Below are 21,914 nucleotides of genomic sequence, written 5' to 3'. Positions count from 1 at the left end.
TGAGCCACGGGAAGAATTAAGACAAAGTTTGCAAACTTGCTTAGCTAAATTAAGTGCCTAATTCCAGATTTGGGCACAGACATGCAGGGGCTGAGCTTCAAAAGTATGAAGCAGCCGGAATCCCACAGATCTCATGACCAGACATGGCTTCCTCATTATTTCTTAAAAATCAGCCCTATCTTATTGAGGCATCTTATCATGGCATCCAAGTTTGGGAATGTGTTGCCTGAGGCTTCCTGACATCCTGTCTAGTCCTCTGAATCATGCGTGGGGAGGACGGGCACCCCAGGTAGTAAGTTGATATCTGTCTTATCTAATCATTACTAACACCACCAGTAATAAAGGTAGAGTGTCTAAAGATCTGATGCCTTTACTGGATGGCATTTGCTGCAATGTTTCAGCATCCATACTTGATGTGGTCTACATCAGTTTTACACCATAAAACCAAACGCCTTACCTCCTGGCTTCTGGAAGCAGTAGCACCATTCGTTGTTTGAAAGCTTTCCGTCTTTGAAGGAGTCGCAGGAGTTGAAGAGGGGCTTAATGCACGGCTCGTACTTATCAAGATAAATGGCATTGATCTCCGAGTGATCCAGCAAGAGGTCATAGTTCATATCGAGTTTGTTGAACATCCAGCCTAACGAATCCTTACAGATGGGTAGTATGCTGGTGTCAAACCCTAGGAGAGCACAGATAAACAACCCCCTGCTGAGTCACAACACACAGCCTCCTTCATGCATCATTTGGAAATTACAGCATTATTTCTCTTGCCGGGTCTTTTAATTGGAATATGGAGCAAATGTCTTCTCAGATTAACCCTTTCTAACCCAGCAGCACCGATCTGATGCAAAGTAAGAATGAACGAACTGGTTGAATCAAGTCAAAGCGGACGGGAGCCTGATCCGAGTTCTGGGCCAGAATGCCACTGGCGTGTTGCAGGGGGAAAGAGGTTGGGCATCCCCAAGCCTTACTCAACATTAACCCAAGCCGTTGTTTCCTGTGTCCCACCCCGCACTCCCCCTCATTTGCAAGTGGATGTAATGTGTTTGCTTCAAGCAGGTAGAGCTGCAGATGCCCCATGAGAGAGGCTGCATGCACTGTGTTTGTGAACTGGTTTGACTCACAAAGTGTAGGAATCTCGAGGCACAAAGTCCATGTCCAGGAGATTACCAGGCCCATTTCTCACTCCCTTACCACATTATTTCATAGCTTCCTTTCATCTGCCATGTCCCATCCAATCTTCCTCCATCAAGGCCCCACCCAGATCTGCTCTTGCCCACATGGCTACCCTAATTGCCTGCCGGCCTCTTGTAATCTATGCTCCTCATTGATTGGGTGGCCAAGACTGATCGGCTGGTCCTCTTTTGTTTGAACTGCTCTGAACACATCACGATGCTTTGGAGCCCTGGCGTGTGATGGTTTTTCTAACTCCACAAAAGCAAACCAGCTGAAAAGGCTGTACATCTGCACCCCTGCCTGCTCCTGTCTACTCCCGTCTGCCGTAACCAGCACCACAGAGAGAGAGTACAAGTGTATTTACAGTGCATGCTTGTACTGCATGCCTGTGTAGTTCTGCAGGGCTTGGAGAGACAGCATTTTAGACGCTCTTGGAGAACATTTTAATCATCCAAATGCCAACCTGGGATTTTTTAAGCCAAGTCTTTAACAGGTCTCATTTCACTTCCTTTTTCAAGGCTTGGCACACAGTTAATTAACCCTCACAGTATCCCGAGGGTGCAGGGCAATATACTGGCAAGCTATAGGTAAGAGAACAAGTGAAATAGAGAAACACGATGTTCCAGCTTATGAAGTCTCCCACAACACACAGATGCTAATGAGGGCTGTGCAGGCCCACAATGCTCCCTAGAGGACATACACGGGGCACCTTGCACACGCACTCCAGTACACAACCAACTGTGTGTAAGTGGTAAATCAGTGCCTGCCTTTCCTGCAAGAAGGTGACGTTACTTTCCATGCAAAATGATGATTTTTTATTCCCTTCATCTACTTAAAAACCATCAGCTACTCTAGGCACCATTTGGAGACCACTCAACTAGACACCATCTGAAGTGCACTTAACTGTGCTTGCCTTGCGCTGCCCTACTAAGCATGTTCAATAGACTGCACTGTGGCGGTATGAGTGTCTGGGGTAACACAATTGCTCAGGCGTGCATGTTAATCCTACAGGAAAAAAACACAAGTAGCTGGCACGGGTAGAAGAGGCCTTGCATTCAACTATCTAGTCATTAGACTACTTGCCCACAGGAGGGTTTGAATCTACATGTTCCTGTTTCCAACCTAACGGGTCTAACATGCAGACTACAGACTAGGCACGTCCCAAAGCTTCCTCCAGCCCTTCTTTTGAAGTGGCTCGCTGGGCAGCCAGGTGGGGAAAGTATGTGAATCCAGGAGAAACAGAGGAAGGGTGCCTCAGGAGGCTGAAACTGCGTCCTAAACAAGAGATGGTGGTGGGTTTTAGACTAGGTCTCCCACATTCCTGGAGGGTAAAATTAGCTAGCAATAATTTGCTTTATTCACTGATAAAGTCCACAAGTGGCTTCAAGACAAGGGCTAGGGAGTCCTTGAAGCAATACTCATTCATGCCATGGTGGTTAGCTTGGAGGTGGGTAATGCATCACTACTCTACCTTCCCCATCATTGGGGCGGGGGAGGGGTGCAGAAGGGAGGGCAGGCCTAGACCATAGCTCTCCTTCTCCTTGGGCGAGCACCCAAACCACTGGGATAGAAGAGGTGCTGGTGTAAGCAATCCTCCTACTCCATATAATTTGCAGCAGGTATGTGTGTAAGGTGCACCTGTTCTGCCACTGCTGGAAACAGAATCCAAAGTGTGTGTCTGCAGCCACAGCTTGACCTCCTCAGCAAGGCCAGTAGGACTACCCCTTCCTGCTCTGGATGGAGGGGGAGGGAAGAGCAGGGGGTTAAGTGCCATGTTGGGGTGTTCCTATTGCTCAGGGAAGCATTTATAAGGTGTGCTGCATACCTTGTCTAGACTGTTCACCAGTCTATCCAGCTGCTTTCTACCAGGGCCCACGTGTGTAAGGGAGAGCTTGCCCTTAGCTGGGGACAAAGCCAATGGCCTGGCAGGACCAGATGCCAGCATCTCATACTCCTTCACTTGCTCCCTGATGATATTCATGTATTATTTCTATGACTTTGCTCTCTTCCCTCTTGTATGGCCTTTATCTTTCCGTGTAACGTGTGCTCAGGGACACAGCAGCAGCAACAGCACGTGGGTGACAATGCTAAGCTGAATGAGCAGATTGTAAGATAATGACTAATACGGATAAGAAGCTGCTTTGTGACACATCAGAGATGCAATTATGGAAGGTCACTTATGAAGAAAGTTAATTATATTAGTTTAAGGAACACTCTTCTGTTGGAATTTTAAATAAACAAGGGCGCTCTCCCAGGCTTTACAAGTTAACATTTCTTATGGGGTCTCCTCTAATAAACAGTGCAGCTTATAAGCGAGAGAGGGGATATGTAAGCGTTTAGATATTAGAGTGATAGATGCTCTGGAAAACCCTTGGATAGATGGCTATTACTAGTGAAAAGGTTAATACTACAATGGCCTTTCAGCATGTGGATGAAAGTGAGATGCAACAGCAGTTTCAATCTCCACTTCAAATTGCCTCTTGATAAAAGTTACTTCCAATAAATCACTTGTTTTGTTGCTAATTCTGTAGCTGCAGTCAAAACCAAAGAAGCTGAAACCCAAACCTGTTCCTCCCAAGAGGCTCTTGCAGGAATTCAAGTGGACTCTGAGTAAAGTACATGGGGTTCACAATGTAAGACGCGCATCTAATGAGGCAGATCCACCACCCTGCTGTGGGGATGCCTTCAACACCTTGCAGGAAACTGTTCACAGTACTCCATTGCTTTTACAGAGCAATCACTGCTTGGGCCTACAAGCCTTTGGGCTCCATAATCCATTTTCACTTCCCCCAGCGTAAGATTAGGCAGCTTAAGGTCTTAGGGTAAATTTGCTTATAAAGATGTAGCATGCCAGACAGATGGTTTATTGGCTTCTGTAGTGACTCTAGTTTTCATTTAATGCTCTAGACCAGTTGGTTTGCAGTGGTCTGTGGATGTCAAAGGGGTCCATGAAAGATGTGAATACCCACACTTACAATTCAAAGGGGTCTGCACCCCCATTCAAAATTTCCAAGGGGGTCTGCAAATGAAAGAAAAGCTGAAAACCAGTAGTCTAGACTCAGCTCTGGAGACCAACGCAATAGATTGGCGGTTCTTGACCTTTGAAGCTCCAGGCAACTCTCTTTAGATTCAAAGCAGCCCTCAGAAAATGCCAGTGCTCAGTTTTCAGTTGTTTTTCTGACTAAAGAAAAACACTAGAGCAATTTTTCAGTGGCAAAGAACTCGGCAAGATCACAAGAGGGCAGAATGTTTGTCATATTATGGATGCCAATTTGAAATCTGTGGGTTTATCCTGTGAACCATGCTTGCACACCTACCAGTGCTAACACTGTGTACTCAGGGCACCCTTGAAAGGATCTCAGAGCACCTCGTGGCATCCTGGTTGTGAATCCCTACAACAGGCAGAAGCAGCTATGTGAATTTTTTTTTCATGCCCTCCTACCTGTGTCTCAACCCTGACCTGCAATGGTCGCTATGCAGGCTGGAGAGAATAGCACCGACTTCATATTCATTCAGTTCTTGGCTCCTCTGCACATACTGCCAAGAAGGATGCCAATTAGTGTCAATCGTGGCAGTGGTTCTTCTGATTTGGACACCTGTTCACTAGGAGCTGGATTGAGACCATTACATTTTACACTCCATCTGACAGCTGTTTGAAGAACTAACAACTTTCGTTCACTGCAAACCTGGAAGGGATTCAAACAGGCGACCTCCATGTGAAAGGCTCCATATTCCGTTAATATCTAAAGCAAGCCGTCTCCTCAGAATAATAATATTAAAAAAAAAAAAAAAATCCTTTAAGTGAAATTCCTAATTAAAAATAAATACACCTTCTGGCACATAAATTGCTTTTCTTCCTCCAAGAAGTGACTTATCTGAGCCAAGTTTACTTTATTAAACTATACTACAATTAAATTAACACAGGGAATAATTAACCAAGTTTCCATTATCATTAAAAAAAAAAAAGAAGAAAAAGTAGAATTCCTCAGCCAGGGTCTTTTCTATTGCATCAAGCTTTGCTGACTGTAAAGGAAGAACAACTCCCATTCCTACCAACAGACCAGCTGAGCGGGTATCTGGAATACAGGAACTTTACAAATTAGCAACAGCCCCACGGGCAATTTGCATCTGATCCTAGTGTCTAATTAGTTTTATTATTTCCTTATTTCAGTGCATGTCTGCAAGGTGCTCATATTAATATTATTTATGGAGGTGATGCCAGCTGTACAGAGAAGAAGACAGTCCCTAACACAAAGGGTTTAGTTTAAGTCACAAAGGGCTCGTCTACACGTACTCTGTGCTACGGTGACATGGCGATCACGCGGGTCTACACATCATTGGCAGCTACATTGCCCGCTAGCAGTGCGCTCCCCCGTTGTAATGTGCCGCTACGACAACGTAGCAGTGAAATCTAACCATGCGCCATGTGCACGGTGCAGTAGGGGCACTTACTGTGCTGTCCAACAGGAAGTACTAAAGCACAGCGCCACAGCAATGTTGCCATACGGTGATGTGTAGACATGCCCAAAGGCAGATATTACCTTGCATGAAGGCCTATTTTTTGAAACAGCACAGTTACCCACCTCTTTTCCTTTCACGAAAGGAAAAAAAAAATAGGAGTGAATGTTTCCTCCCCACCCGCTTCACCCGAGGGTGATTTTAATGCATTCAAAGAGCTTATTCTCCCTCACAGTAGCATCTTGAAAATTTAATGTAGCACAGAGAAATCTCCGCTGGAAGCACCTTTTCTAGACAGCTGATATGTCCAAGGCATCTTAGTCATCTCTTCCCACCATCTGTTCCTTCTGCTGCCACGGGGGCATACCCAAAATGGATTACTTTGAAGATACATATGCTTTTTAAATCTCCACGTGCATAACCAAACTGGTTCAATTTAGTGCAGTGATCAGGCTGTGGAAGGGGAAGGACCATAAACAGGGGAATAAAATGGATTGTGCATACATCAGGAAAGTAGTGCAGGGTTTCCAGTGCTTCACATGTTGGCATGAATTTAGGTCAAGACTTGCTTCCATTTTGGTCTGTGGGGAGTATGTAGACCCCCCTGACTTTTGCTTTGAATGTTGAGAACCATTTTAGATTCTCTCTATTCTCAGAAATGTTTGAAGTTAACATTAGATGAGGCAAAATCCAGATGCCTTTACTCTACGGGCACACCTGAACATCCCCCTATGTCACAGTAGAGGTGCGCTACATCACCGTATGACATGCTGTGGCAATGTAGTGATCACATGAGCCCGTGATTGACACCTACTTTGCTGTAACGGTGTGCTCCCCCATTTTACTGCTCCCACTGTGGTGAAAACTAACTGTGTGCCACGTGCACGGTGCAGTACAGGTTCCAAAAGGAACTACTAAAAACAGCACTGTAACAACAGTGCCGCAGGGCAACATGTAGACTTGCCTTATGTGTATTTTCCGTGCAACCAGGGAAAATCAGTGGTGTAGAATTTGGCCTGTATAAGGATTAAGTTGCAGATAAATAGAAAAGGTTCACTTTTTGTGGCTTGCCATAAAGATTTAGGCGTGCCAGTTCTTAAGCAGTTTGTATAATAAGCACAAGAAGAAAAATAATATAAGGAACAATATCTGGAAAATATGCCAAATTTGTAGGTCATTAGTGTACCAATGAATGGCTGTTTAGATGAACCAGGAGATGACCAAGGCAACCTCTGACATACAAGCTCTGTGGAAGCAAACTAAATGAACACAAGATGACAAAAGGTTTTCCCTACTGAAATTGCTTTGAGGCATCCAAACTTAAGCATCTTGAGGAACCAGTTTGGTCTTTAGCCCATGGCACCTCTTTATGCAGAGCTCTAAAGTCATCTATGCAGAGAGTGTCCTTCAGTATCTTAATAAAGCAAGATTTAGAGCCTTGGTCTAGTTCTGGGCCCTAAGGACTTCAGGAGAAAGCTTATGTCCTTGGATCTTTATACCCTTGGACCTGATGTAAATTCATTTCCTCAAGCCATTACAAGATTCATTCCAAACTGCCTCTCTGCACAACTGTTTGGCTACATTTCCATAATAAATTCATTACTTTGCCATGCTCTTTAAGAAATAAGAAGCTCACAGTGTTTTAAAGCTACATGCATGGCCATTTATGTGTAACTGTAAATAAGCTGGAAATGTATGGAAATGCACGGACATGGGAGTTATCAAGAGAGCTTATTCGTGCATTTGGCTTGTATCGCACAAATTTGATATAATTATTCTGCATTATACAAACTCTGTTTGCAGTTTGGAGCACTCTGCTGCAGGCTAGACAGGCTCTCCAGAGTAAGAGGCAGCAGAATGGTGTGCAACTCTTGCTGCCATCACGAGATAGGGTGGTGAGAGGACCCAGCAGTGAACTGGCACTCTCTCTGCCCTTTCTCACCACCCATTCTTGCAGAATTGTGGTGGGTGGAGGGACTGAAGTAAGCAGAGTTTCTTAACCCATGCCTGCAATCCAAAAACCATCAGGATTTTATACCTTTTTTGCTCATAACATTTATCCTCACCGTGACAGACCTAAGAGGAGACAAGCTCATTTCAGCTGTTTAATGAGCATGACCTCCTTTGCTAACCACTGCGAGAGTCTTTCCCTCTCTGGTGGGTAAAGCACATCAAAATCAGTCATGTTGGTTTTGCCCATAGGGAATAAACATCCTTGCAATTATTCATTTTGCTTCATTTCTTTAAAAGGAGCCGATGCGAAGAAGGTGGACTAAGGACCTGAGCAATGTCTGCTAACATCTTTTCCCAGCACATGCAATATTCAGATTTTCCTGCCTTCCATCAGCTAGTCTCTCCAGCTCCGTGCTTGTCCTTTAGATACTTCCACCCCATTGTCATTTCTGTGAGGTACGCCTAACCGGGTACAGCAAAATGAAGCTTAAACAATTTTAAAGCCCTGGTATAACTTCCTTTATGTTGTATTTTAACTAAATCCTTATTGCTTCTATACTGCATGTTGGCTCTGATCAGACAATGTGAAGAAAAAGTGTTGTCATCTGCTTGACTAGTACCTGAATAGTCTGTGGACTTAACAGCAGATTGACCAACTAAACCATGATGTTTGCTTTTAAAACCGTATAGGCCAAGAGTACAGTGACCAATTGTAACTCTCTTTGAGATCAACAGGAGCTGCAGATGTTCAGCATCTCTCAGGACAAGGCCCTTTATATGATGTTACCACACTTGCTTCTTAGTGCTTGTTTCGATGTTAGTCTGCTTGCCTCTGGGTCCTTGACACTATATGTCAAGACCAGCAATTGCAACAACTGCTCTGCCCTGTGAATGGCGACAGACGGTGCGAGCTTGCCCAGAGCTTTAGAAAGTGTTTTCTTACTGCCTTGCGCCGTGTCTGAGCTGGTTGGCTTGATGACGCGGTTGGCATCCTCGTGAAGTGCTCCGAACCAGTCCTTTAGTCGGGAAGCAAGATTCCTTAGCTCCTTGTCTGTGCAAGCTATTAAAAGAACAAAGATACAAGTTGAATCCTGTAAGCTGACTTTAATGAAAAAGCAACTGTTATTTGTTTTCAGTAGCACAGCCCCTGCCTCTTAGAGTCTCGATGTAAAAGACAAAGGGAACGCGGGACAATATGTAAAAGAAATATAAATCACACTGAAAAGTTTCAACAAGACCGTTATATCCCCTTTAGTGCTAGACATGCTTGGTGAGCTAAGATCCAACCGACACATCCATCTCTCCACAAGTTCTCAATCAGACGTATGCAAGTATTTAAATAAGGGTGTCACTTCTCAGGGTTTTACAGAGGAACATTAGTCTACCATAAATGAACAGAGTCTTGCCTAGAAGTACTTTTAGAAAGGGAAACGAATGGAAATACTGGTAAGCACTGTCTCTTTCCTTTGAGTGCTCATTTATCTGGTTAGTCCAGTGGGGATGGTACCAAAGCAGAGCCCACTCTACCTGGAGATGTGTCTTAGAGTCTTAGATGAAAAGTGACTGGAGGACTACTTCTCTAGAGGGAGCCCCCCACCACTGGACAGTCACGCACAGCTAAGTCTTAGGCTTGGGAGTGGGAGCTGACCCCATCAGTCAAGGCAGTAAACCTGAAATCCAGCCTCATACTCCTCTTTATTTTTTCCCCAGGGAAGTGAACTACTTACAAACAAGGCACTTCCCTGGAGGTCGACACGCCCTTGAATAACAGAGGCACTTAAATACTCACCAACCACAACATAGTGCCACACAGAGATATCACAAGGTAGCTGAGAATACCCTAAATCATGCGCCGGAGTTTCAAGGTGCAAGGCAGTGCCATGTGTGACTCCCGCAAGCTAGCTCTGCACATAGCAGCTCCAGAAATGGGAGTGCTACAGGTGAATTGGCATGATGCTCTGTTAGGGCTAATAAGCCCTACTTCTCAGCACAGCCATGGGGGAGCCCTGGATTAGTACAGCCACATATGCAGAGCTAGCTCAGGTATCTCTTCACAATGCAAGGTGGACGTAGCTTTAAACCAGGCAGCATGGGGAAAGTTGTATTAGTAGAGGGTAGAGGGAGGGAGCCTGACTGAAGTGAAGGGAAACATGAAGCCTTGCTCTACAAGAGAAGTCCCATGGCTAAGACCAGGGGAGTGTCTGGTCTCCCAAAAAAGACTTCTGAGAGCACTTTTAGGCCAAAAACCACAGCCTGGATCACTGCAGAAGCTCCACCATGAGCCATGGGATTGAGAAGGGAATGTGCTTTGCCTTTTATGCCTTCGGCACAGAACAGAGGAGATGCAGAACATGTATGCGCCACGGCAAAATTGTTTCCAAGCTCAAGGACTTGAGTACGTGCGCACCCATGGCAGAACATGTGCATGGACAAGCACCTGAAAGAGAACAGGATGCTGGGGATAATTTAAAACTCATGTTTCATTTAGTTTGAGGCTATTGTCACAACATCAGGAAATCTGTTCCTTAAAGAAACCTGCCATGTGCTTCCAATCTACTGCAAATAAGACTTGCTACCTCCATAGGCTGTCATAATTTCTTTTTGTTAGCTAGATAAAAGGATCTAATGCTTGCTTCCCTTATGAATTTTTACTGAGAAACATCTAATTTTTCCATAAATTTCAGTCAGGAGATTAACGTCCAGCCAAAGCCAATATTTCTTAGGAAAAAAAGCTACATGAGACACCACTTTCTGTCAGAAAAAATATTCCTGCTTCTGCATCATCTTCAGTACTTGAATTCACAGATTCAGACCATTTTATCATTCTTGCCAGGAACTCATTCTAAATTTTAAAGAACATTTCTTAGAATACAAAACAAGATTTTATGCAATAGAAGCAGACATCCTTCACGGAGTAACCACAATATGTCCTCTCCAATTCACTGCATATTTTAATATTCCTCCCACTGACTTAGTTAAGAATGAGTCCACTGCTTTCTTTCCCTTGTTAAACTCACTGCTTTGGTAGCTACATTACTCTGCTATTCTAAGTAGTTAGAAAGAGTACAAGTGGGCGCATCTACACAAGATGCATAATGCGCAGTTGCCTAATTCTACTGCACATTAGTGCGTCACAGCAGAAGCCGTGCTAATGTGCTAGTGTGCAGAATTAGTCTGTGGTGCATTAAGTGTCACAAAAAGACCATGTGCCTTTGCCACTGTGCAGTAGCACTGGCTATTGCACGTTTATGTAGCACTTCATATTAGAGGTACTAAATTTAATGCACGGTAGCAAAGGTGCATTAATGCATGTGTAGACGCGCCCAGAGTACCATTTTTTTTGCTTCGTAACTGCTCTCCCCACAGTGCATTTGGAACATAATCTTCTCCTTGTTTCCAGGCAGGTATGACTACTTAAGAATGTAAATTTAGGGGGTGAAATGTAAAGTTTTAAATTTTAGTATGGTTTTTTTTCCTATGCATCTACAACTATAGATGGATTTTCTTTACATTCCTAATAAAGACAGAACACAGACCTCACCAGTGCACTGAGGTTGAATTGAGGCAGGAAAGGGTAAGCTCCAAAGAAGAAATGTTTTCTGAAGGCAATGAATGTGTAGACACAGCGGCCTGTCATGGAAGACGATGCAACTTTTAGGCATACTGCAGCTTTTATTACTTCAGAGGCTTATATTTGATCCCCTTTCATTTTATAACACACTTATATTTAAGCTTCTATTTTATTCAGCACATACTACTTTCTTTTTGAAAGGAGAAGCAGCAGTCCTTGACAGTTGAGATGTCTGAGATCTGTCTTTCATTTTTCCTGTAAAGGGCAGAACTAGTCAAGGTAAACAGATTTCCCATTTTGGACACTGCACATAATACTAGTGAAAGGTGCTGGTTTGCTGCCAGCACCTGAGAGAGGTCCTCCATCACAGAAGAAATATAGCACAGAAGCAGCAGAACAAGCTCCACAATCAAAAGACATCTTGGCAGTATGCAACCATGACTACAACAGTCCACCTCTAAAGGTGAAAGAGAATAGAAGAAAACTATATTTTACACATAGTGAGTATCTAGAACAGTGGTTCTCAACCTTTGTAGATTTGAGGCATCTCTTGTGAGACACGAGGCACCCTTCAGAACAGGCCAGATCTTGGTTTTTTGACTATGGGAAAATAAAAGAGAGTTTTTTTCTGTTGCACAGAATTCAGAAAGATCACAACAGATCAAAATCTGGGGGTTGGACCTGATGATCTGTTTAGGTCCCTTCCGACCCTAAGCACTATGATACGAAAATGGGCACTTTTACTTGTGCTGGGGGGGAGGAGAGGGGAGCGGCCAGGTGTCGTTAGAGTGATTCTGAAAGCCACTTTAATTAATGTGCCACCCTGTCTCCTGTATCAGTGTCCCTGTGCTTAAAAATGGCAGCAGGAGTGCTTGAACTAAAGCTTGTTTGACGAGCTTTAGATCAAGTGCCCCCACTGCCATTTTTACGTGCAGAGACACTGATACACGAGATGCAGGAGGATGCAGGAAGGCAGCAATTGCCATGCTCCAGCAGATTCGATTAAGTGAGTCTGCTCTGTCACACTGGAATTCCAGCACATCAGAGCAGTCCCGGCACTCGGGTAGAGGCGCCCAATGTTTTTACCATTATAAACTTGTTTTTAGACTCTGAGAGCTGCTCCCTAACAAGTGCAAAGACATTATGTGAGGTTAGGGCTAGAGTCCATGAATTTCCTCTTTAGGCAGAAGACAGAGTAGATTTACATCTTAGGCCCCCTCTACATGTTATAGCTATTGCACAACTAACTAGTTAATTGTGCAATTACCTTGAGACCAACGACACATACAAAGTTCCTATTACACCATAAAAAGCTCCAACAACCAGCTATAAAGTTAGACCTCAAAAATATGTACTACCTTTATAGCTGGTTGCTATTGTACTTTAATTTGCACATGTAGCAGGGGAGTATCATGGCCAGCCGGGGCTGGGAGCCCGATAACTGAGGGGACTCTCAGACCCAGCAGCTGCTGACTGTGGGTCCTAGCAGCATACTTCCGAGTGCTAGGACCCAGCTGGATCCCAGCAGCCATGAGGGGCAGCCGAGATCTCCCAGCCCTGGGGATGTGTAGAGCCCTCAGGGGTGGGAATCTCCCAGCCCTGGAAGTCTGTGAAACCCCTGGGGCTGGGAGATCGTGGAAGCTGTTATATTTGCCATTGCAGGGGGAACCTGGGATTGGGCTTCCCCAGCACTGGCAATAAGGCATGATGGGATCTAATGCATAATTGCAAAATCATGCTGCCTGCCATGCATGTGTGCAGAGGGGCCCTTATAGACTAACTAAATAAGAGATGTGTAGGTTGGTCGAAACCAGGGACAGGCAATTATTTCGGGCCAAGGGCCGCTTACTGAGTTTCAGCAAGCCATCGAAGGCTGCATGACAGGCAGCCAGGGGCAGATATATATTAATCTTCTAAATTTTTTAGGGGCCCCACAGGCCAGATAGAATGGCCTGGTGGGCCACATCTGGCCCACAAGCCGCATTTTGCCCACCCCGGTCTAAACCAAGACAATGGGTGCTTATCCCATTCCCTAGATTAGCTTTTCTAAGCCCTGTGTCCTTCAATGGGATAACTGCTTTATTTCTTGCCTCTCTCAGCAGTGCCCCCTTTTTTGCCTCCCCTTCCCTGCGCTTTTCATTCGAATCCCTGCTTTATATTGAGAAGCCCTGCTTCCTGCAGTCCCTTCACAGCATTGGATGAAACAGACCTGCTGCTTACAAAAGCTTGTGCTTACACATCTCTGATTTAGTTAGTATGTAAGGTACAACTTTATCCTGCTTTTTACCTGACTTCAGATGAACATGGCTAACTTACTCTCAGCTGTTTAGACCACTGAAGTCTCAATGATTTCAACTGGAGACAGGCACTCGAAGAAAACAGGCACTCAAACGTCAGCCTTCAGCCCTGAGCCCATCAAAAATGCAGTGGGGTTTTTCCCAGTATAGAATGATGTGGGTCAGTGCAGGTTGGCAGACCTCACTGCTGTCCTTCAGCCCCATCACTGGAAGTGCCGCATAAGTTACGGTGCCAGGAGATCCTTGTAGGCTGTTTCCCTCGGTGCTCTTAAGGACAATACTAAAACGAGGAGGAGGACACGGTAGGCAAGTTGATGATGCTAAAGGGATCAGCATTCACTTACTCATAGCTGATCCTCAAGTTTCTAAGGGAAATGAAGGAGCAACCACACTCCCATCCCCCTCCCTACCCCCATGCAGCACTGATAGAGATTGTGTCCATGGACTAGCAGAACGCTGCTGCTGCTGTGGCTCTCTCCCCTTTTGTGCGTCTCCAGGCCATATCCACCAGATCTGTCTTCTCCTAAACACCCATGAAGAGGAAATACTTGATTTTCGCCAGATAAAGCATGTCCCGAGATGAGATGCACGCCTTGCTTTTTAATAGCAGAATGAAGAAAAAAAGATTTTTCCTTGAAAATACCGGGAAGCAGCAGTAAGTAGCAGCTTCTGTAACAGAAGCCTCTGCCGGGGAGGGAGAAAGTGTCTGCAGCCAGCAAGTAGAAAGCCCTGCACGTTCGATGTGCTGCCCTCAGCAAAGGCAGAAACAGCTATTACTGTATTTCCTTGCTCATAATGCACATTCCAATTACCAGCAGCTGAATTTTTGGGAAAAGGGATGTGTTGTATGTGAGAAAATACAGTACGGCTGTCATTTTTTTGTCCAGGCATTTCTGGCTCTGGTAGGAAGGTGGGAACTGACAATAAACTCATAGCTTTTTTTATTTTTAATCACCCAAGAGTTCCAATTACAAATGCAGAAAGTTATTGTGCTTTGCCACCCGGGCTGTAGACGCTTCACAACTCAGATGAATAGCTGCTTTTCCATTCTTAACAAGGATTCACCAGTACGCTAATGGCACTTCAGCTTGCAGAGTCAGTTTTGAAGAGGAATGATTAGAAATCAGGGATAGATAGTTAGTGATGTGTAGCTAGAACATAACAGAGCTATAGCTGTAGAGTACTTCCCACAGGCCTCTCTATCCTAAACCATGCATATAAATACGGCCTTGACTACTGATTGCATTAAGGAAGGACGATTCAGTAGTCTAGAAAGGAGTAATCAAACCCAATGGCACAAACCTGAAGCTTATGAAATATTTATTTTGTCAGGGCAGCTTCAGGAAACCTAGGCTGGAAGTCTGGATGACTCAGTGCATATCACTATGCCTCTCTGACATCTTCAGTGCCAGCTATGTAGGTAGAAAGAGCTTCATGGACTTTAATTCAATAAGTTACAGGGAAAAAAATCAAAGAAAATATCCTGTAGGGATATTTCACTTATTCAGATTTGTGTACTTTCAACTACAAAGACAACTTTACACACCAGAGAATTAGTTGGTGAGTCAAACAGACTGAGGGCAGTTGCATTAAGTGAGCTGTCATATGCAGAGTACCGCCCTGCAGGTGCTAAGCCCCTGATGGGAGCTGGGGGCTCGGAGAGCGTTTCTCCCGAGGCGCTCAGCAATATGCAGAATTAAGGCCCAATTGCACAGCAATTGCTCAGCTTTGGCAGAGAAAGAAGAGTTCTGAACACGTTTAACTAAATGGGCACCTGGTCTGAGGCATGTCAGCTGCTGGCCTGGGAATCTCTGTCATTAAATGGCAGCATGCAACAGGGTCCAATAGGCAATATAAATGGGACAAATCGAACAGTGACTGATAGGTCAGGCTGGGAACATTTCATGGGTATGGCTCCTGCTTCTCAGACACTGGGGTCCTTTGGCTCTGAGCTGCTTCAGTTTTCCTTGCAAAAAATCTATCCCAACCTCTAAAATTAATACTCTGGAATATTCTAGGGGCCAGTTTTTGCCTTGTGGTGCACACGGTCCCCATGACATCGGTGCACTAGCACCGCGTGGCTGCTTCTACCGTTTTGCTGAATTAGCTCAAAAACCTCCTCTGGCTTCTGAAAATAGCACATAACGAGGAATCGGGAGCCTCTAGTGTTACGAAAAGCGCTCAGGGATGTCTAAGGACTGCTCAGCTTCCTCATGAAATCAGCAGCGAAGTCTGACCCAGGACTTAGCACGGTTGAGGAGTACCCCGTCATCTCTCAGCGATGTCAATCAGTGTCTTGCACAACTGGACCCTTAATGAAATGCCTTGCTCTCTGACAAGCCTCTCAAATGTTATGACCTTTGCTACTTTCTTTTGGTGCCCGGAGAAAAGGCACTTCTAAACACGACTTGACAGGAAGCCCAAAACAGAACCTTTGTACATGAAACTTGGCCTTATGTGACATTTTGAATACGTGTCCTGATATTGTGAGACTTTTTTTTTGGGTATGCTTCTCATGGATCAAGGAATATGATATCATGTGTCTCCTGTGGGACTACAATGGTTAGAAGCATAACCCTTTGGTGAGGAAGAAATGTAAGCTCAAGGTCCTGGTAATCTGTAGTCCTCAGATATCCCTGGGCACTCTTCATCAGATCAGAGGTGCAAATCCCAAAGTCCTGATGCCCTCAGAGGGAATTTCATGCTGCCAACTTAACCTTTTCCTGAACTTTCAATCAGTCATCAGATTCTTTTTTGTTTCCTGCTTTAAATTGTTTTGTAGTGTTACTGTGCACTATTAATCAAAAGAGTTTTGCATTTTACCCCAGCTGTATCTGCAATTGAGTGGATAGACATTGTTTTCTGGTATCTGGCATCTATTTGCTTCAGAAGAGAAGGAGTTGGCTTCAAATAATGCCCTATCTATTCTGAAAGCAACACCATATGATCCTACTTCACTTCCTATCTTTACAAGAAAATATGGTAGCGGCGTGCTTTTGAACCAAAACACAGCGGAGGTGCTTTAGTTCAAAAGTTCACCACTGCCATTTCCCGCATGCTGACAGGTATTTCGTTGCTTATACAACTGCACACAGCACAGTGTGGTGTGCATCAGCTCACGTGCGAAGCAGACTCGGTTAATTGAGTCTGCTCCAAAGTGGCAGACTTTCGGTGCATCGTAGACAAAGAGGTATATGTATAAATGCCCACATAGCCTAAAATAGCCATTTTTAAGCTGCAGTAAGGGCGTGCATATGTAGACACATGCCTCTAATGCAGTTTAAATTGGGCTAATCTGCATTTAATTTATGCATTAAATGACCATGTGTAGACACGCCCACTTAAACTGTAGGGACATACCTCTCTTTTTAGCCTTAACTTCCACTTACCATGGGGTAAGAGTGTGCCCGGGGGCAGCTACCAGAGAGAAGCTGACACACATTAAAACCCCACATTTATATCCCTTGCGAAGTTGTGGGTTTCTAAGCATGCTTAACCAACAGGAGATGTCTGTATAATTATTCCCATTTTTACCTACTGTGAGATTGAGAGAGAGAGTTTAAGGGCCAGATTCTGGCATCTCTACTCAGAGTGAGAAGTCTTGGCAATGGGACTCCTTGTGAGTGCACTGGAAAACTGTGATCGGGGTCCAGGCTATCGTCTGTGCAGAAAGCAGGGATATGTAGCACGTGAGTTCAGAATGACTGTGGTCAGATTAATAGACATCACGCATCACAGAGTCATCACTCAGACCATGATTTTAAAATAAGCACCGAAACTCTTGCTTTATTCCTCAGGGTAAGACAATTTAAATATTGGCTCGGCATCTATTAATTCTTAACAAATTGAAAACGTTGCTGTCAAACACCTATCTTCCCCCAAATAGAAATCATTAATCCGGCCTCCTAATGGAATGCCTTTAGCCTGCTCTAACTCAGTCGGGCTCAGGTTTTTTTAGAGGACTGCTTCCATTAGAGAGTTTTTCAACTCCACATCACTAATCCAGGAATGGTGCTGAAGATAAACAGCCTGGCAATTGCATTTCATTCTTTTAGAGGAGGACTTTCAGAAATGCTGTTAGGGAAGTCAATGTGGAACTTGAACTGGGAATTCAAAAATACAGCATCAGGCCAACAAGGAGCGCTTGTGAATATCTCCCCTGTGAAGAAAACCTTTAGTAACATGATTATACAGTTCCAATCCAACAAAGCAACTTATGAAATTAATAAATGCTGACTAAAAATGTTTCTAATTCACATGCCCATTAACGCCGAGCCAACCCAGGAAAAGTTTCCGTTCCAGTGCTCTACCGTTTCCAGCAGGAGGATTTCACCTTGACACATAATTCTGATTTTACAAGACAATGGAAGCAATCTCCAGTGCCTGAAAAATGCCTGAAGTAATTTGAAGCAGTGGTTCCATAATGGGGAAATTATCTAGTTCTGATTTATAAAATGTGCGCATAATCAGATATGTGCCATATGGTCTTCCCAGTTAAGCGTTGATCTATACAGCTCACTTGGCTTTTTAAAAATAATACATTTTTGCTAATTGCTAACTGCTGTACAAGCTGGTCAGATGGAAAGAGTTGTTGCTTTATAACATTCAATGAGAGTCTTGGACAAAGATTCAAAAAACCAGTTCTTTACTGTCTGAAATCCCAATCTAAGCAAGCTCGTCTGCAAACTTTCTCTGGGCTAGTTTCAGGTGGCTTTGTACCGGGGAAGAGAGAGAACAGCAGACATAGAGAAGCGAGGAATGAAAAATAAATGCTGTGAGAAACATTTATGTTTCTTCTGTGCCAAGATTATAAAACTGCAATCACAGAATCCAGGTAGGGAAACCGCCCTCTACAAGGTGGAGCAATATATGCTACAGGAAAGATATACACTAAAATATTTCCAGCAGTTTAAATGTACTTTTCTGTATTCTTTATATCAGACCTAAACTCAGTTTCATAGTTGCCCTTTTTTACCTAGCTCTTCTCTTCAGGAATATACTGCATTCGGTTTCATGACAGCTGTGTTTACTGCCTCTCTTTATAGCAAAAGCTAAATTCAGTCTGGCAGATAAATATGACTTGGTGAGGCAGTCAAAGATCGTCTTTACGTTAATGCTGGCACCATTCTCATTTAGACAGAGGGCTAGACAAAAGGACCTACTATGTCTCGCTCCTACCTGGTCCTAAGAGTGATCTCACAGCAGTTTTAACTTGGTATAAATCCCTGTCCCCAAACTCTCATAATCTCAGCAAGTGACAAGAGACAAGAGCAAATAAAGTCAGACAAATGGGGGGGGGGGGGTTAGGTCAACTGGACGACAAGATACAAAGGAAAACACGTGCCTGTATAATTGGCAGCCATGCTAGTGCATCATTGGGAGCCTTGCCACTACTCTGTTTGATTCTGGGGACCATGGCAGCTTCCATGCGTCATGGTGAAAAAAAAAATTCCTGGACCCAGGGGTCCAGCTGGGAACTTAGGCACACACCCAGGCTCGAACTTACAACTCTACAGCCCCAGAGGGGGCACATTCCCCTCCAGGGCAAACAACCAGGTCAAAATGAAAGTCTCTCCCATGTCTTTGCCTTCCCCAGCCCCACAGTCACATACGTACATTCACCCACCTCCAGTCACACACCTTGACATGTCACTCTCCTTAAGACATCCAATTAGTCAATAGAAACAATACCAGGTGACCCAGCTAATATGCAATCAGGAAGCACAACTATACTTCATAATCGAGGTGACCAGTTGCTTAAAGTGAATCACGAGTGGTCAATATTCATAGAGAACTTTTCTTCACCGGCTGGCTGAAAATGAGTCTGCCGAACTATTCAGCAAATTCCCACATGTAACAAGAGAAAACTCCTTTTGATCTCCCATTGATTCACAGGCAGAAAAAAGAACTTTATTTATTAGAAATACCATCCATAACCAACAGTTTGATCATTTGTACATCATTTCTACAAGAAGCACTAAGAGCACTGCTATTTAATTTCAGTGACAATGCGATACAGCAAAAATTCATGCCGAACTGTTCAGGGTTCGTACCTTTGTTGATTTGTCTAGGTGGAAATATGACATATGCGGTTTTAACCATTCAAACTGGAAAAAAAGAAAGAGAAAAACTCTGTCTTTCTCTTCTGTTCCTCAAGAATACTTAAAACAATAATCAGGTGCTGAGTAACATATTTTAATGGCAAAATGTGTACAAGTGCACACCATTTAAATAGTGAGATATAAAAACCGTCTTCTCATTGTCTGGGTCTTGACAAAATATAAGCCTGAGCTTTTACATTAAATGGTAATTTGAATATGCTCATTTTCCAAACGAGAGGAAAATGCTATTTTAGTAAAACACCCACTAAAACCTGTATTATCTCTTCCAGATGTGTCAACAATTTCTCCTGCTTGTACTGGAGCTGCACTGGCACAATTGACTTCAGAAGAAAAGAAAAACATATTTTAGTCTTTCCATTTGAGACTATGGTTTTGCTGCCAACGACACAGCCCCACTATGTCTGGCATACTGTGAAATTAGCTAATGCTCACGTCACATATGGTGTCTGATTTCAAAAGACACAAGCAGATACCAACTCCAATTTCTTCCTATGCCAAATGGCTTATGTGGCCTTTCCTTGAAGGAAAGATCTGGCCTGTCCTCTACCTTATTTTAAATGCCAAATGAAGGGATAAAGATGAATTTACAACTCCTCTTGCAGGTCAGAAATTACATATAGTATAACCAGTATAAGTGACCGGAAACTGGTTCAGATCTGTAACACAACAGAAGTTCAGGGCACATAAACCACTTTCAAAATGGCCAAAACTGATTTAAGATAAACCTAGATGGATGTAATATCAGACTTAACTGATTTAGGTTAAATCAGTTTATTTAACTTCTTTCCCACATCCCCTTCAGGTTCAAGTTAACTCACAGTCCCCCAGCATCCCAGGATGCTTTACCTCTCCCCTACAAACCCTTCCTCGCAAAGTGGGCTAGCCTTGGCCCAAGCTATCTGCTTCAGCTGAGCAGGAAGGTGTACTCTAGCGCCCCCCAGCTTCTGGCCTGGGTCACTGCAGGCATGTGGCTGCATTTCTGGAATCAACATGTCTGTTCACTTGCTTATTGGTTCAATATACTCAGCTTAGACTAACTTATGAAGATTGAATTGATTCAGCCTCAGGCTTTTTGACTGTCTGTGCTTAGCCTGTGTGTGTATGTGCATGCACCATAAATGCTAATAGTACCATAAAAGTGCACCATAAATTATGAGAACTGCTCCAGAAGTTTCTACTAGAATGACTCTGATAGAAAAATGCTCTTGCCATAGGACTATTTCAGCTTTGTCAAAATGTTTGTTTGGATTTTCCTTTGGGAAATCTGTAAAGAAATTCGAGTTAGTATGATGTTAAACTTTGCCTGCTTTGCGGGGTCTGGTGCCTCATAGATGTTTCAGTTTGGATGGTTCATGCAATAAGTCTCTTCCATGGGCCCTGCTCGTTGGCCCCACACTACATCTTCCAGAATACATTTTCCATGACAAATCAGACAGCTCACCCAAAGTTCAACATTTTCATATAGTGTCATTTATATGCCTATTTTGGACCAATATTGACATACTGGTATTTCCTCAATTCTAGAAATTACACACCTGCACTAATAAGATAATTACCTTCAAAATTATCCAATCGCTGTTGGCTGGGATATAAGGAAGCCCCAGTGTATTTATGACAAAAATCCTAGTTAGCTGCGAATTTTCTATTGCCTTTTAAGTAGCAAACATTTTTTAGTGTGTGAGTGGAAAGAGAAGTATTATGGCTATCTTTTCCATGGGGAATAAGGGTATCATACCAGTACCTTAAGGACAAGTTATTTGTTCCACTGGAAACATACTTTGCCAATCCAATACATGAAAGACTTTTATTTAAAATCCCTACTGTGACCCTGTGACATTTCATGCCACAGTTGTCCTCAGATACATTTGTCATACAGCATTCTCTGGATTCAGTGGCTATCCTTCCACGAAGATGACACCTATCTTGATAACCACCTCTGATCCTCCTGTCACTTATTATGCCTAGTAGAGTAAATAAATCAGAAGATGCCAAGATATTGTAGCTGGAGCTATGAGATGAATGCACGAGCAGCTAGGTTATTGTGCAGAGGAAATAGGCTTTGATTTCAAGTTTACATAGAAATGGTGCGTTCAAGAGACAAAGCTCAGATAAATCAGTATAGACAAAGATCGAGGCCTGTGCTTTCAAAACTAGAACGTGAAGCACTGCAATATTTTCAGGTTCTCCATTTTCCTAGCTCTTAATTTTAGATGCCTTTGTGCTAGTGTTAGTTAATAGTTAGTTGTGCCAGTTAATTATGTGGGCATGTTTAAAGTTCAGCTCAGCCAGACACTCAAAGAACCTGGATGTTTATCTGAAGCTCACTGGCAACGCATA

At 43.6% G+C, this 21,914-nt stretch overlaps 1 protein-coding gene across 2 annotated transcripts in view; it reads right to left on the bottom strand.

Annotated features, from left to right (window-relative positions):
• Positions 1-21,914, bottom strand: part of SPOCK1 (SPARC/osteonectin, cwcv and kazal like domains proteoglycan 1) — a 495,139-nt gene that overhangs the window by 14,776 nt on the left and 458,449 nt on the right. For both annotated transcript variants that reach the window (XM_019535134.1, XM_019535135.1), the window contains 2 exons: positions 8,531-8,647; positions 458-679 (listed from right to left, as the gene is read on the bottom strand). In XM_019535134.1, coding sequence (XP_019390679.1) covers positions 458-679; positions 8,531-8,647 — 339 coding nt within the window. The remainder of the gene's footprint in view (positions 1-457; positions 680-8,530; positions 8,648-21,914) is intronic.

This window comes from Crocodylus porosus, unplaced genomic scaffold, assembly GCF_001723895.1.
Source record: "Crocodylus porosus isolate Cpor-Errol unplaced genomic scaffold, CroPor_comp1, whole genome shotgun sequence".
Classification (NCBI taxonomy): domain Eukaryota; kingdom Metazoa; phylum Chordata; order Crocodylia; family Crocodylidae; genus Crocodylus; species Crocodylus porosus.
Note: the sequence above shows the minus strand (reverse complement) of the source record. Positions and strands in the feature narration are given on the sequence as shown.